A 16038-nucleotide genomic window follows, 5' to 3' on the forward strand; every position below is an offset into this window, starting at 1 on the left:
TTCCGAGGAGTGGCTGGTGGGTTTGAACCGCCAGCCTTCTGGTTAGCAGTCAAGTGCCTTAGCCACTATGCTACCAGAGCTCCCACCAGAGCTCCCTAGACTAGTTAATTAAATCGAAAGACTTTTAAACTACATAGTATCATGTTGTCCTACAGACACTTATTAAACAAGATAGGAGGCTTGAAAGGGCAAAGGTTAAGCACTTCATTGCTGACTGAAAGATTGGCAGTTAAACCCACTGGAGCCACCCAAGAGAAGGAACTGGTGATCTGTTTCATTAAAGATTGTTCTTGTGTGCTGTTGAGTCAATTTCAACTAGGGGGTCTGGTGGCCTAGTGCCTAAGACAGTTGACTGCTAACCAGAAGGCTGGCGGTTCAAACCTACCAGCCATTCTTTGGAAGGAAGATTGGGCAATCTATTTCCCTAGAGGTAACATCTCGGAAACCCAAGGAGAGATCACTATGAGTCGAATCTAATCTATTAGAGGGCAGTGAGTTGTTCACCCCCACACACAGGACAGAGTAGAACTGCCCCATAGAGTTTCCTAGGCTGAACTCTTTATGAGAGAAGATCACCAGGTCTTCCTCCTGTGCAGGGAATGGTGGGTTTTAACTCCCAGCATTTATCTTAGCAGACAAAAGCATTGTGCCACTAGGGCTCCTTATGTGAAAATTAAACCAAAACCAAAACAACTGTCATCAAGTTAATTCCAAAACATAGTGACACTAGGACAGAGTAAAACTGTCCAATAGTGTTTCCAAGACTATAAATCTTTATGGAAGCAGACTACCACATTTTTTTCTCCAGGGGAAGCTTGTAAGTTTAAACTGCTGACTTTTCAGTTAGAAGTTGAGTGTTTCAACCACTGTGCCACCAGGGTTACCTTCCATAAAGATTATATATAGCCTAGAAACTAATATGAGGCAGTTCTAGGCTGGGTCGCTACCAGCTGAAAATCAACTCCATGGCACCCAAATGTTCAAACATCTAGGTTTTCTCCATTTTCAACAGTATCAGTGTTTGAGGAATTGATTAGCTTCTGAATTTTTGTCACATGAATGTATGCTTATTTCTAGGTACCGACCTGAAGATTGCTTCACTGTAGACCCTGACTTGGATCCCAAACGTTTTAGAATTAATGACATATTATTCCTCTTTCGTACCCCTGAATGTGCAAGGTAACTCAGTACTTAATAACCAAGTAATACTGTCTAGGACTTATGTAGGTGATCTAGGAATAGTTATTATTCTCACATTAAGGAAGGTATGATTAAGGGAAGACATAGGTTGAAGTGACTCTCATTTTAGCTTTGTTCCCCTGTCAATACTTCTTTTGTAGTGGGGTGGTTCTTTTACTATGTCAACCTCACAGTTTCCCTTACAATAGTAGCAGAGATGTAAAATGCCCACTTAACTATACCTTTAGCCAAAAACTAATGTGATGAGCACTACTGTGAAAGAATTTCCAGAGCAAGTATGGAAGATCAAATGGCAGGGTATTTTGTATACTATGCACTAAAGTGAATGATCCCCATCCATTTCATACAGAACAAAGGATTAATTTTTAAATATTTAATTCAAAGTACTTTTTTTCCTATTTATATATACATAAGAGCTCTGGTTTTGAGAAAAAATACCATGTTAACCACATATTTTAGAGTAAAATCAACTGCTTCAGTGCTAGTTTTGGGCTGTCCCATGATAAGCCAGATTATAATGCCTTCCCTATAATTTGGCTTGAAATTTCATCAAAACTATTCGGGGAATATTGTTGTATTAGTTCACTATTGTAAAAACTCAAGGAAAGATTTATACGTGGAAGGAAATTTTCCTTGTTGGAAAGGGACGGGAAGGGAGGGGAGGGAACACTGTTAGATAGGTAGAGACAAGTATTGATTTGGGTGAAGGGAAGGGCAATGTACCAAAAGTGAGTGATCAACATGGTGGCACTGAGGAAGAAGAACACATAGAGAGGTACCTGGGAGGTACAGACAGCAAAGATGAACCCTTTGGCATGTACAGTACTGCATTGTCAGTGATGGTAAACATTGATCTATGGGTAGATAGATGAGTGGACAGGCTGAATGATCAGGGATGTCTAAGCTGGAGGGTATGCCCATGACCACATAGAGGGGCAGACAATGTTTCTACAAGTGTATTTCTGTAAGAATGTCTGGGTGTACAGTAGACCTGACAAGGGGCAAGGTTGTTTTAATTTCTTGGCCACAGCCAGCTACCATGAAAGAGTGAGTAGTTGGATCTATGGGCTTGGGAACATGGTTGCAGGAGACATCAAGCTCAATTAGCATAACATACGACACAGAAACATTGTTCTACATCTTACTTTGGTGAGTAGCAATGGGGCTCTTAAAAGTTTGCAAGTGATCATCTAGATGCAAAGATGGCCTTAATATATCTGTTCTATATACAAAGAGCCCTGGTTTCATAGTGGTTATAGCACTTGGTTGCTAACACAGAAGTTCAGTGGTTTGAATTCACCAGCTGCTCCACAAGAGAAAGATGAGGCAACCTACTGTCATGAAAATTTCAGCCTTGGAAACTCTATGGGGCAGTTTTACTCTGTCTTTTAGGGTTGCTATGAGTCGTAATGGGAGCTCTGCTAGCATAGTGGCTAAGACACTTGCCTGCTAACCAGACGGCTGGCGGTTCAAACCCACCAGCCACTCCTCGGAAGGAAGGTTGGGCAATCCTACTTCCGTAATGATACTGCCTCGGAAACCCAAGGAGGGGTCGCTATGAGTCGGGTTTGACTCGACTGCACATAACAACAACAACAACATGAGTCGTAATAGACTCAATGACAATGGGGTTGGTTTTGGTTTTGAGTTCTGTACACATATACATTAGCACTTTAAGCCCCTTTTCATCACATTCCAGTAGAGTCACAAGAGCAGGACCACACCAGAACTAGAAACAATAGAGCAGGCCATTAGCCAGGCTTGTCAGCCCAACTCCATCCCACCATCCACTATCTCAGTATCTGAAACTCTAGAACTAAATCTAGCCTTACAAGTGAGACAGACAGGGGCATCATAATTGCTGAGACTCCCCAGTAGTCTCTGACAACACTATACTGATGGACACTTGTTACACAAAGTATAAAGCATGATGGGTTTCATAAGTAAGTGGTTCAGTATCCACAGATGATGAAAGAAACACACAACTGAAATTAAAGCAGAGAAGAACACCTTTTGAACACAAGAGAATATTTTAACTTTTCTTCCTTGGGCTTCCTTCCTCCCCTCATAGGAGATCAAGTCAGGATTCCGTATGTTCTTCCTCCCAGTGTGATTCTAGTAGGGGTCCACAGAGTAGCAAGGTAAGCAAGACATAAGATATATCTTCCTGTCCTGCTCAATACTGGTCCAAGAATAGTGATATGTAGTATTTGAGCTCCTCCTTTAATAGAATATAAAGGTAGAAGAAAACAGGTGTGTGTATGTGAAACTATCATTTTTATCTTCCCTAAAAATCCATGTTTAATCTCTATTTTTTTCAGCGCTTTTGCATCTATGAATAATATACGATCATGAACAAAATAAATTATACATGCTATGTTTATGGTCATAAAATAATAAAGTAGTTTTAGACCAGGTATTTTGTTAAAAAATAAGTACATATTTCAAGGACCCCTGGTATCACAATGGTTATAGCTCTTGGCTGCTAACCAAAAGGTTGGTGGTTCAAACCCACCAGCACTCCATGACAAATAGATGAAGTAAATTACTCTCAAAAAGATTTCAGCCTTACGGGGAAGTTTTACTCTGTCCTACAGTATCGCTGTGAGTTGGAATCCATTCCATGGTTATGGGTTTGGTTTTTGGTTTGGGGTTATACGTATATCTCAGGGAAAAGAGACAAAGTAATGTAATGGTTTTCAAATCATGTTCCCAGTTTCAATTTTATGTTTTTAGACATTACATTTCTAGTTAAGTTATTGTTTGAAAGAAAGTTTCCACTGCAAAAAATATTTTGAAAACCACTAGCTTACTGGACCATTACTATACCATGGACTGCCAGAGGATGAACAAGTATGTCGTAGATGAAGTACAGCCAGAATATTCCTTAGAAGTGAGGATGGCAAAACTTTGTTTCTCATACTTTGGACATGTTATCAGGAGGGATCAGTCCCTGGAGAAGGATTTCATACCTGTAGAGAGTGAGCAAAGAAAAGGAAGTGTCTCAATGAGATGGATTGACAATGGTGGCTGCAACAATTGGCTCAAGTATAGCAACAATTGTGAGGATGGCACAGGATTGCAGTGGTTTTGTTCTGTTGTACACAGGGTCACTATGAGGCAGAACTGCCTGGATGGCACCTAATAGCAGCATGCTGGAAAGAATAAACATATAAGGACTTAAGAGTCAGATTGACTTGTACTTGAACTTAGGTTTCTCCAGCTTTAGATACATTACTTAATCTCTCTGAGCTTCAATTCCCTCATCAGTGCAAAGGGTAAAGCCTAACTTATATGGTTGTTACTAGAATTAGAGATAACAGTCACCAAGGACTTGGCATGCATTAGTCACTTAAGTATTGTCATTATCATGATATACCTGAGCCATGAGGAAAATGTGTTAAGGATTCTCTATTTATGAATATGGAAATCTATACAACTCATTTTTCAGAGAATTAATTAAAAATTAACCTAAAAATTAAAGTTTAAAACTACCTAGAAAAACTACACATTTAGTATATCTCATTTCCTTACAATGTCATAGAAATGTTGTCTTTTTCTCTCCCTTAATGCAGGGAAGCAAACAAAGCATACATGATACTGAAGTTAAAGGTCAGTATGAAATCATCCCTCTTTTCTATCATAAAAAATTTTCTTCAAAATAGGGAGCTCATGTAATAAAATAATCATTATGAGTAAGTGTTTTTGTCACTAAATGTTGAGATGCTTGCTATAAGTAGTCTAAGAGGCACTATGCAGAATTTCCATTATGATGCTCTTAGTATACTGATTCTAGATTTTTAAAATTTGAAATATTACTGATGATCAGTTTCCAGCCTATTTTCCTAAAACTTATACTGAATTTTAAAGACATGCTAATGTGTAAGACTTGTACTAGGTGTATATCTAGTTTAGCTGTAATGTGCAGTTTTGCAATAGGACCAAAACTAAGCTCCCCCTCTTTTTTTCCAGTTATTTCTAATGATCTGGAATTCCACTTGAGTATATTTTTATTGTTGTTTTGTAATGCTTTGTTGCTACCCTGATGAAGTGCTCAGGGGTTATTTAAAAAAAAAAAAAAAAATCTGGGGAAAAGATGTGTTAATTTTGCTATTTCCCTGCCCTGCCTTTTAAATTCTATAAAGTTTGGAATTCCAACTGTTGCAAACACCATGGTACTCACTGATTTCTTCAATAGGTGAGAGCACAGATGGCACGGCGGGAGAGCATCAGCTAGTGGACAAAAAACAATCTAGAGGCTCCAGTTTAGCAGAAGCCCAACCACCTATCCTTGTCACTGCACATGAGGATGGACACCTTCGATTGTGGACTCTGGAGGTAATGGGATCCATTATTTACTTAGAATACGAAAGACTGGAAAAGATAAAATAAATTGTCAAATTAACCTTCCATATGGCATGCAATTCTAATATTTCTCATTCTTCTAGCCAAATTGCTGGGTTTGCAACCTATTCAATGTTAATGCTACTCAAGCTTTATATGGCATTTTTGTAACTCAAGTTATCAAATCAGCAAAACTTCTAACTTACCAATATCAAATCTAGTCAATTATTAGAAACATAATCATATAAATATTTTACTCCACAATTTATTGAGTGTTTAATATTTTTCATGCACTCACTGTATTTCCTGGGTAAAAATACAAAGAGCACCTGGTTGCTTGTGCCTGTTGTATGATGTCAACTCAATCTGACTCATAGTGATGCTGTATAATGAGTAGAATTGCCCCAGAGGGATTCCCAGGCTCTGATCCTTATGTGACCAGATCACCAGGTCTTTTCTACCAGAGTGCATTTGGGTTTTAATTGCTGATCTTTCAGGTAGCATCCAAGCACTTAACCACTGCCCCACCAGGGATCCTTAAAATTGGAGCCCAGAGGAGGCAATTTAGCAGTGCTGTTGTTAGGTGCCATAAAGTCAATTATTGACTCATAGTATCAGCACCGTAGCTTTCTAGGCTGCAGTTTTTATGGGAGCAAATCACAAGGTATTTCTCCTTTCAAGTGGCTCCGTGGGCTTGACTTTTAGTTAGCACCCACTGGCTTAATTATTGCACCATCAGGGCTACAGGACCCCTATGTAAGGGATTTGTTGACTTATTCAAACCAGTGAAGACTACTGACAAAGTAGACTGTTTCAATACCTAAAGAATATTCCAAGACCAGTATTAGCTGGGGCAAGCTAGAATAATACTATCTCAGTGTGACATTTGTCACACAGCACTTACCAAGGATGGGAGCCTTTCCTTACAAAGTTGATAAATCAAGGTTTTGCTATCCCTTTCTGTAGAGTGGGTTGATTTCTAGTTCACCATCACACTGAAAGAGTACCCCATTGGTAACCAGTTTTACCCAGAGGTCTCCTATTAGAATTCCTGTCTCGGGTAGGTCCCAGGTTTAATTCCTGACCCCTTTCTTCTGTGAGCCTTTCATAAAGGAAGTCCTATGTCACCAATTTTGCTACCTCAGGCCAAAAGCTCACTTGAAAGCTATCACAGTCACTAGACTTAGCCTTTGAGAATTCCTTACTTTTCATTAGCTCTGCAATTAATTTAAGAGATCTTTGGTGGTGCGATGTCTGAGGCATTTGATTGCTAACCAGAAGCAACCAGAACCAGAAGTTCAAAACCACCAGCCACTCTGTGGAAGGAAGACTGGGCAATATACTTCTGTAAAGATTTACCACCTCAGAAACCCAAAGGGAGTCAGAATTGACTCAATGGCAGTGAGTTTGGTGGGTTTTATTATTATTATTATTTAAAAAATATTTTTACCCAAGATTTTTTTTGCTATCATTTTGAACACAAAGATTGTTCACGGTTTCTTTTCTGTCATATTGCAATAAATAGAAGTCCATAGTGATCTTCTTAAAATTTAATCAGATGACAATATCCCTCTGCATAAAACTCTCCAATAGCTTACTGTTGCACTGGGAATACAATCTAACCTCCTCATACTGGCTTATAAAGTTCTAAATGGCTTGGCTCATGTCCATCTCCTTGGCCTTAGCTTCTACAACTCTCCTCCTTGCCCCAACATTCCAATCACACTGGCCACATTTAGATTTCTCAAAAATAAATAAATAAAACAAAAGGCATTTCTACCACAGACCCTTTTAACCTCCCATTAGTCTGCTAGAATGTTCTGCCCCAGACCTTCTCATAGCTGCTTCCTTTTTGCTATTTGAGTACAAAGATTACTATCATTACCTCAAACAAAAGTAGTTACTCACTCATGGACTATTACATTAGTCTATTTTAATGTAAGGACCTCTAGTAATGTAATGGGTAAGAAATGTGGCTGCTAACCAGAAGGTTGGCAGTTCAAACCCACCAGCTATTCCACAGAAGAAGGTGAAGCAATCTACTTCCATAAAGATTTACAGCCTTGGAAACCCAGTGGGGGAGATGTGAGTCAGAATCAACTCAATGGCAGTGGGTGTGGGTTTTTTGTTTTGGGATAGCATTGTTTCAGATATAATGTGTTTTCTAGTTTAATATTTTTATGTCCACCCCTCCCAAATATAGTGATCATGAGAACAGGGATCTAGACCATCTTAAATACCTCTCTGAATCCTCTAAAACACTGAAAATAATGTTCAGAACGTGGAAATCACTCAATATGTATTTGTATGAATGAATATGCTCCATAACTGCACGTCTATGACAGCAAAACTTGGGGCCTTTCTTAATCCGCTCTTCTAACAGTAATCTGAAGTCTCACAATCAGTTAGTATGCCCCACCCCCCAAAAAAAGATGAAGATGAAAGATACCAGACTTGAAATACAATTTTAACAAGGCAAATTCATCTTACATACAAAATGCCTTTCTCCATTGTGAAGAAGCCCTTCTGTGGAGTCCAGAGGTTCTCCTACCCATACTTCTATGATCTCCACCCTCCACTTTCAATCCTAATCTCACCCTAAAAGTCTTCCTCCCCTACACCACTCAGAAGATTGGTATTAGTAAAATAAGTACTAAAAAAGAAAATATGATTAAAATGATGCAAGGAATATAAGTATCTCCTGTTATTGTTTCAGTATGTTTGTATCATAAAATAGATACCTGCCAATGAGTCAACTCTGACTCATGGCAACCTTACTTACAACAGAATAAATGTTGCCTGATCCTAGCACTACTGGCACATTTGAATTCATCATTGCAGCTAGTGTGCCAGTTCATCTCACTGAGGATCTTCCTTGCCCTCATTGGTCCTCTAGTTCACCAAATATGATTTCCTCCTACAATGATTAATCTTTCTTCATGACGTGTCTAAAGCAGCAAGTTGGACAATGAATATTCTGTTATGATCCATAAAGTTTACATTGGCTAATTTTCAAAAGTAGATCACCAAGCCTATCTTGCTAGTCTGTCTTAAATCTGGAAGTTCCACTGAAATTTGTCCACCATGGGTAACCCTAATGGTATTTGAAATACCAATGGCATAGCTTCCAGCACCATAGCAACATGCAAGCCACCACATTACAGTAAACTGACAGACAGGTGATGGTAAAATATCTTAGCTTCTGTCTAACTTTTCTTAAAATTGAGCTATAAATATATGCCACTAAATATTTTACTGGATATTTAAAGAATATTAATGATTAGTATCTAAAAGAATACAAGGACACTAAATTGTGAACCAAACAATTTTTGATTATCAAAACTATTGGATATATACAGTTATCCAATCTATATTGACATAAACATATTGGAAGTCATTATGGGATAATGATATACCTTAAACAATTTATAACGAACAAATAACTTTATCAGAAAATGTTAAACAATTTAGGGTAGGGCATGGTGGAGGGTTAAAATTAGGAGAACAGAAGGTGATGAAAAGGAAGGGTCTTGAGTAGCCTGGTGATGAAGACAAGAAACCTTAGAGAGACAGGGGAAATGATGACATTTGAGGTCAGACATTCTCCTATAGGGAAACCCAGAAAACAGCAACAGTGTTGTTTAGCAGATAGGATACAACACAGAACAGCATAGCTGTCTGCCAGATAAAACCTCAGTTTATCAGTAGATCCTTGTTTATTAGTCAGAAACTGTTTGTTTGAAAATTCAAATATTATAACAATACCTTTCCCTGAGATGATCTTGGTATTGGAGCGATGCCCCCCCACCCCCCTTTTTTTTCTCCTCACAGAAAAATTAAAGAGTAAGAGATTTAAGAGAAGAAAAGATAATTTTCAAATAAAGTTCCAGGAAACTAACAGCATGTTCAAATTCTTTCTTCTCAAGCATTGATATTTATTCTCTAAGCGAGATAATATATGTGAAAGTCCTTCCCAATGCTTGCTTTATACTAAGTGTTGGGAAGAAAAAAAAATCTGCTTAATTTGAATCTTTTAAAATCCTTTATCTTGCCTAATGTTAAAAATAGATATTTCTGAAAGGACAAATACAATATTTCTACTTAAATCAATTAAGGTACACTTAAACCTAAAAACAGTATTTGATGGGAAAATCTACTGCCATCAGTCAATTCCAACTCATAGTAACCCCCATTGGGTTTCCAAGGCTGTAAATCTTTACAGAAGTAGATTGCCTCATCTTCCTTTTACGGATCAGCTATCGGGTTTGAACCAGAAAACTTCTAATTAGCCTTTGGCACTGAGCCACCAGTAGTTCTACTCTGTAACACGTGAGGTTGCCATGGGTTGGAATTGACTCAATGACAATGAAGCTTATACCTCTATGAACATCTCAAGTAAGTCTCTAAGAGAGTTTCAAATTATTTTAATTATAAAGAAGACAATCATATGTGTCAATATTAGAGAGAGTTCTTCAGATATATTTATAGAAAAAAATTAACTTCAATTTTAAGACTATAATTTATTATCATAGGAAAAAAAACCTTATTTACATTATTCTTTATTCAGGGAAGACTACTGAAGGATATGCTACCTTTCACAAAACATTCTGCCATTTCTCTGACATCACTGTTTACTGATTCATGTACGAGGATACTATTAGCTGGAAATGTGGGTAAGTCATTAGTCTTATGTGTGCAGCCACAGATATCTTAATCTACATGATATAAAAAATCATTATAGGAGAAATACATGATATTTATTGAAATGAAAGACTAAGAGGCATACTTAAGGATGAGAGATAGTGTGATGGACACATTGCTGAATAAATAGAAGAATGAACCTACTTCATTTCCTGATTCATTCTTAGAAAAGTCATTCTATTTCTCCCATCTTTAATGGGGTATATTACTACTGATTCTTGTACTCTACCTTACGGGGAGAATGAAAAGTTTTCGTATTTTTTAACCTTGGTAAGGTTATGTTGCATTAATCTTTAATATTATCAGTGAAATGAATTAGAGAGGAAAATGGATTTTTCTCTCAATAGGGAAATTAATTCATTTCTATTTATTGTTTATTTTATATTTGTATATTTTATATGTTGTTGTTGTTATTAGTTGTTGTTGAGTTGATTCTGACTTACGGTGACACCCCTTGTGCAGAATAGAACTGCTCCACGGGGTTTTCAAGACCATGACTTTTCAGAAGCAGATCGCCAGGCCTGTTTTCTGAGGCACCTCTGGTTGGGTTCAAACCAACAAACTTTCAGCTAGGAGTCAAATCTTAATTCTTTCATATAATACTTTTTTTTTTTTTTTAATGCTTCCTTTCTTTTGTCTTTTGGATTATTGTCTAAATTTCCTTTAATTTTTTTTTAATCATTTTTGTTGTTTGAAAGATTGCATGTGTGTGTGCATGCACATACATGCATAGTTTAAATTTTATTAGTGTTTACCTTTAAACATTTCAAAAGCACTAGTTAATTTCTCAGAATTTAAACAAAGCAGCATCTTTTCAATTAAAACAGAAAGCGTAGCTCGCTTAGCTTCAATTTTCTCCTTTCTTCACACTCACTCTGACTTACTGTCATTAGATAATGTCATATTCTAATTTGCATCCATAATGCTATTACATTAAGATTTCATCTTTTAAATCTTCTCTTTTGAGTACATTTTTCTCATTTCAAATTTATTTTACAAAAGTCACAAAAAAATATTTGCACCATCAATTATTTGGGTCTTTTGGTTGGATACTTTTGAAATAATTGTTTATATTTGCATTCAGTATTGTCAGTAGCTATATATTTATTTAAATTTACATTTTTTAAATCTGGTTTCAGTGCTAACCACCAATCCCTTATTACTCTAATTTTCTTGTTCTTGACTTTTTATTTTTATTGTCAGTCTATAATTTTTGTAGACATTATGTCAGTTTACAGCAGAATTATAGAGAAATCTGAGATCAGGCAAATGTTGTTCCTTTTTAAAATGGCCTGCAAGTTTTTGCATTAACTTTGCATAACTTGGTAAGCTTTTTCTCACAAAATCCATAGAACTACAATGGAATTTTCTATAGAATTCTCAGAATGTACCTCTCCTACAATGATTCCTCTTTTAGCCAGGTGATTCTCTGCCCAGAATGATTTATTATCACATAGCCCATCTACTTCTTGAATTTTGTAGTTTTGGCCTGTCATACAGAAAAACAGACAGATGGTGGAGCTTGGGATTCAATCAGTCTTGTCCATATTATAACTAAAAGAGAGCCCTGGTGGTGCAGTGGTTAAGAACTCTGCTGCTAACTGAAGGGCTGACAGTTCTAACGCACCAGCCATTCTGTGGGAGAAAGATGTGGCAGTCTGCTTCCATAAAGATTACAGCTTTTGAAGCCATATAGGGCAGTCCTCCTCTGTCCTATAGGGTCACTATGAGTTGGAATCAACTCGACAGCAATGAGTTTGGTTCTTTGGTTTGGTGCTCCTGGATTCTGACATTAGGTTTCCTTTTTCTCTGCCTCAACAAATGTTAAAAGAACTCCTATGAGGGCTATCTAGTCACTGTTTTAAAACTGACATCCTCAGACACCATTAGTTGTTGCTTTTTTTTTTTTTAATCATCTAGTTTTCATTGGGAGCTCTGGTAGCACAGTGCCTAAGGCACTTGGCTGCTAACCAGAAGGCTGGCGGTTCAAACCCACCAGCCACTCCTCGGAAGGAAGATGGGGCAATCTACCTCCATAGTGATACTGCCACAGAAACCCAAGGAGGGGTCTCTATGAGTCGGGTCCGACTCGACGGCACGTAACAACAACAACGAAGTTTTCATTAACATCATTTGGATTGTAGGATGAGTATCTCTGTAACAGTTTGGAATCCATTTGGTAGTAGTCTATGCATTTTTACTTTATCTAGCCTCATTTCTAGAAGAATCTTCATTATGAGTGAGTAAAGCAACCTCATTATTAAGCCTGAAACAAAAAAGAGTTGCCAAGTATAGAAGTTTGTATGAAATTTCTTCTTTGATTTTTCGTTCCTATGATTTTTCGTTCCTAATATTCTACTTGCCATTTTAAATGTCTGAATAAAAACTACTTGGCAGTCTTGGTAGTATTTATTTACATAATGAGATGTCTAATGAAAGATTCCAAGGTGTTAAATATTTAAATTTTATACAGAAGGACACATCATCCTTTGCAGTATTGGTTCTTTCCTGGATCCACCTCATGATGAAAAGGTAAGAATGTTAATTTTCCACTTTAACTAATGGCTCAACACATATTTATTAAACATTTATTTCTCTGTGCTAGACACCACAAAAGATGGAAATATAAGACTCAGTATTTTCAAGGCAAATATAATACTATTGAAACTTAACCTAAGAGAACATAACAATATTCTGATGCTTAAAAAGAGATATAAGTGAGCAACAGAGTGAGTGAAACAGTCACTGGTCACTTTGTATTTTCTTCATGTTTTGATTTATCTAGAAATCTAGTGCTTAAAAGAGTTCATAGGTCATATGGTCCTATAATTTCTTGATCTTGTGCATCATCATAGAAAGAGATTCCATAACCTTCCCTTGCATGTCTAACATAGTTTAATAAAAAAAAAAAAAAAAACAACCACTTCCCTCAAGTCAGATCCAACTCATAGTGACCCCTCCTTGGGTTTCTGAGGCAATATCACTATGGAAGTAGATTGCCCACCTTTCCTTCCAAGGAGTGGCTAGTATGTTTGAACTGCCACCAGCCTTCCGATTAGCAGTCAAATGCCTTAGGTACTACACCACCAGAACTCCCTTCTAACACAGTACTTAACCATTATTACTTTCAAGAAACACTTATTCACATCTAGTACAAACCATCCTTACAATGCAAAAATATTTTATTCTGTTTTATAGTGTTAATGTGATGTAAATGTCACCATCTTCATGTAAATCTTTACCGCAATAGATTGTCCCATTTTCTTCCAATGGAGCAGCTGGTGGGTTTGAACTGCTGACCTTCGGGTTAGCAGCCAGGTGCTTTACCCACTATGCCACCAGTGCTCTTATCTTCATTTCATAACTATTTAAATATGCACTTCTTGTATGTGTGTGGATATACTAATGTATCAACATACATATTAAACATAAACACACACAGCAACAATTAAAGACTGTACCAAATAAGGACTATTTCCTCTTTTTTTTTCCCTTCACCTTTGTAATGTGATTTGGATGAAAGGTGATAGAGCAAATTAGTTTTCCATTCAACAATTCATACATATTTTCCTTTGTGACAAATTGATTTTTTTTGTAACAATGTGACAGCACTCTTCCCACTTCTACCCTGTGTTTACAGTTTCAGTTAGTTATTCTTTCCTATCCCTTACTACCTTCTGAGCTTTGTCCCTCAGCAAGTGCTGCTCCTTTAATCTCCTATGGTTGGTTGTTCTAAGAATTGTGTACTTCCCAGGTGTTATTGTTCAACTTATAGGCCTGTCTGTTGTTTGACTGAAAGTTGAGGCACAGGGAGTCAGCTCAGTTCAGGCTTGATGAGTCACTAAAAGGCTAAAGTCTTGGGGGTTCCACCAGTCTCTGTCTGACCAGAAAACCTAGTCTTTTTTGTGATTTTGAATTTTGTTCTACATTTTCCTCTCACTCTATCCAAGACCTACTATTGTGATCCCTTTCAAAGTGGTCAGCAGTGGTAGCCAGGAACCATGTAGTTCTTCTGGTCTCAGTCCCCTTGGAGGCTGTTGTTCACATGGTCCATTAATTATTTAGATTAAATATTTCCATGTGTCTTTGGTTTTTTTCATTCTTCTTTGTTGTGGATGGGGAAAGACCAATAGTTGCACCTTAGATGGCTGCTTACAGGCTTTTAAGACCCCAGTCACTACTCACCAAAGTAGGATGTAGAACATTGTTTTTGTAGACTATGTTGTGCCAATTAATTTTGATGTCTCTAAGACTATGGTCCTGAGTCCCCAGCCCAGTGACTCATTCCCTCAAGATATTTGGTTATGGCTAAGAATTTTTCATAATTTTCCCCCTGTATACTCTACTACATGCATGGATATATTTGCAGCACATATAAACACATGTAGAAATATCCTCTGTCAAACCTATGTATATTCATGGGTGTAGTCCCATTTGCCTTCCCATTGCTGTTCACTTGAGTGCCTATATGTGTAGCTACTCATAGATTATTATTACTAATATTTCAGGGTTGGGTATGTAATAGTATTTACCTTCGTTGCTTTTAACTCTTGTGCTCCTTCCAGTGTCTTGACCTTCCCCTTATTGTATATTGCCAGGAAGACTACTTTAAATAGATTTATTATCCCTTAAAGTAATCCTGGATAAAAAGCTAGGAACCCAGACAGAAGAGCAGTCAGCCCCAGGGTTACAGGTGAGGAGAGACAACTCAGGGATGCCCGAAGTAGCAAGTGGGAAGAGCAGGAGAAAGGGGATAAAAAGCCAGGAACCTGGACAGAAGACCAGTCAGCTGAAGGGATTAGGTGAGGAGAGGCAACTCAGGCCCGTCCAGAGTAGCAGGCCAGAAGAGCAGGAGAAAGGGGATAAAAGCCAGGAACCCAGACAGAAGAGCAGTCAGCCCCACGGTTACAGGTGAGGAGAGACAACTCAGGGACACCCGAAGTAGCAAGCGGGAAAAACAGGAGAAAGGGGATTAAAAGCCAGGAAGCCAGAGAGAAGAGCAGTCAGCCGAAGGGATTAGGTGAGGATAGGCAACTCAGTCCCGCCCAGAGTAGCAGGCCGGAAGAGCAGGAGAAAGGGGATAAAAAGCCAGGAACCCAGACAGAAGAGCAGTCATCCCCAGGGTTACAGGTGAGGAGAGACAACTCAGGGATGCCCGAAGTAGCAAGCGGGAAGAGCAGGAGAGAGGGGATAAAAAGCCAGGAACCTGGACAGAAGAACAGTCAGACCCAGGATTACAGGTGAGGAGAGACAACTCACTGACGCCCAAAGTAGCCAGTGGGAAGAGCAGGAGAAAGGGAGTTAAAAGCCAGGAAGCCTGAGAGAAGAGCAATCAGCTAAAGGGATTGGTTGAGGAGAGGAAACTCAGGCCCACCCAAAGCAGCAGGACCAGAGAGCAGGAGAAAGGGGATAAAAGCCCGGATCCCAGACAGAGGAGCAGTCAGCCCCAGGGACAACTCAGGGACACACAAAACAGCAGGGCAGAAGAGCAGGAGAAAGGGAATTAAAAGCCAGGAAGCCAGACAGAGGTACAGTCAGCCACAGCAACCCAGCTGAGAGTGATACGAGAGGTCTCCAACAGCAAGACAGACTTGTCTGTTGGTTTGTCCTACTGTGGTGACATGTAGACCAGAGTTTTGAGGCTGAGCCTCTGGTGTTTAAAACCCAACGAGATGCACCTGGTGCACAGGTAACAGCCCAGCTTATAGACTGAGACACACTAGGAAGAAGGAAGAGGCCATCCACTTCTCAAAGAATTGGCCAGGGAAAACCTTATGAATAGCAAAGAAACAC

At 38.4% G+C, this 16038-nt stretch overlaps 1 protein-coding gene across 1 annotated transcript in view; it reads left to right on the forward strand.

The window, feature by feature from the left end:
* The window catches only part of WDR64 (WD repeat domain 64), a 363829-nt gene that overhangs the window by 240411 nt on the left and 107380 nt on the right, over positions 1–16038 (forward strand). Inside the window, exons 17-22 of the mRNA XM_042781201.1 lie at positions 1078–1179; positions 3272–3341; positions 4776–4812; positions 5399–5538; positions 10112–10217; positions 12719–12777. Of these exons, the coding sequence (XP_042637135.1) occupies positions 1078–1179; positions 3272–3341; positions 4776–4812; positions 5399–5538; positions 10112–10217; positions 12719–12777 (514 nt within the window). The remainder of the gene's footprint in view (positions 1–1077; positions 1180–3271; positions 3342–4775; positions 4813–5398; positions 5539–10111; positions 10218–12718; positions 12778–16038) is intronic.

The sequence above is a fragment of the Orycteropus afer genome, unplaced genomic scaffold (genome assembly GCF_000298275.1).
Source record: "Orycteropus afer afer isolate SDZICR_OR568_19922 unplaced genomic scaffold, OryAfe1.0 scaffold00096, whole genome shotgun sequence".
Taxonomy (NCBI): Eukaryota; Metazoa; Chordata; class Mammalia; order Tubulidentata; family Orycteropodidae; genus Orycteropus; species Orycteropus afer.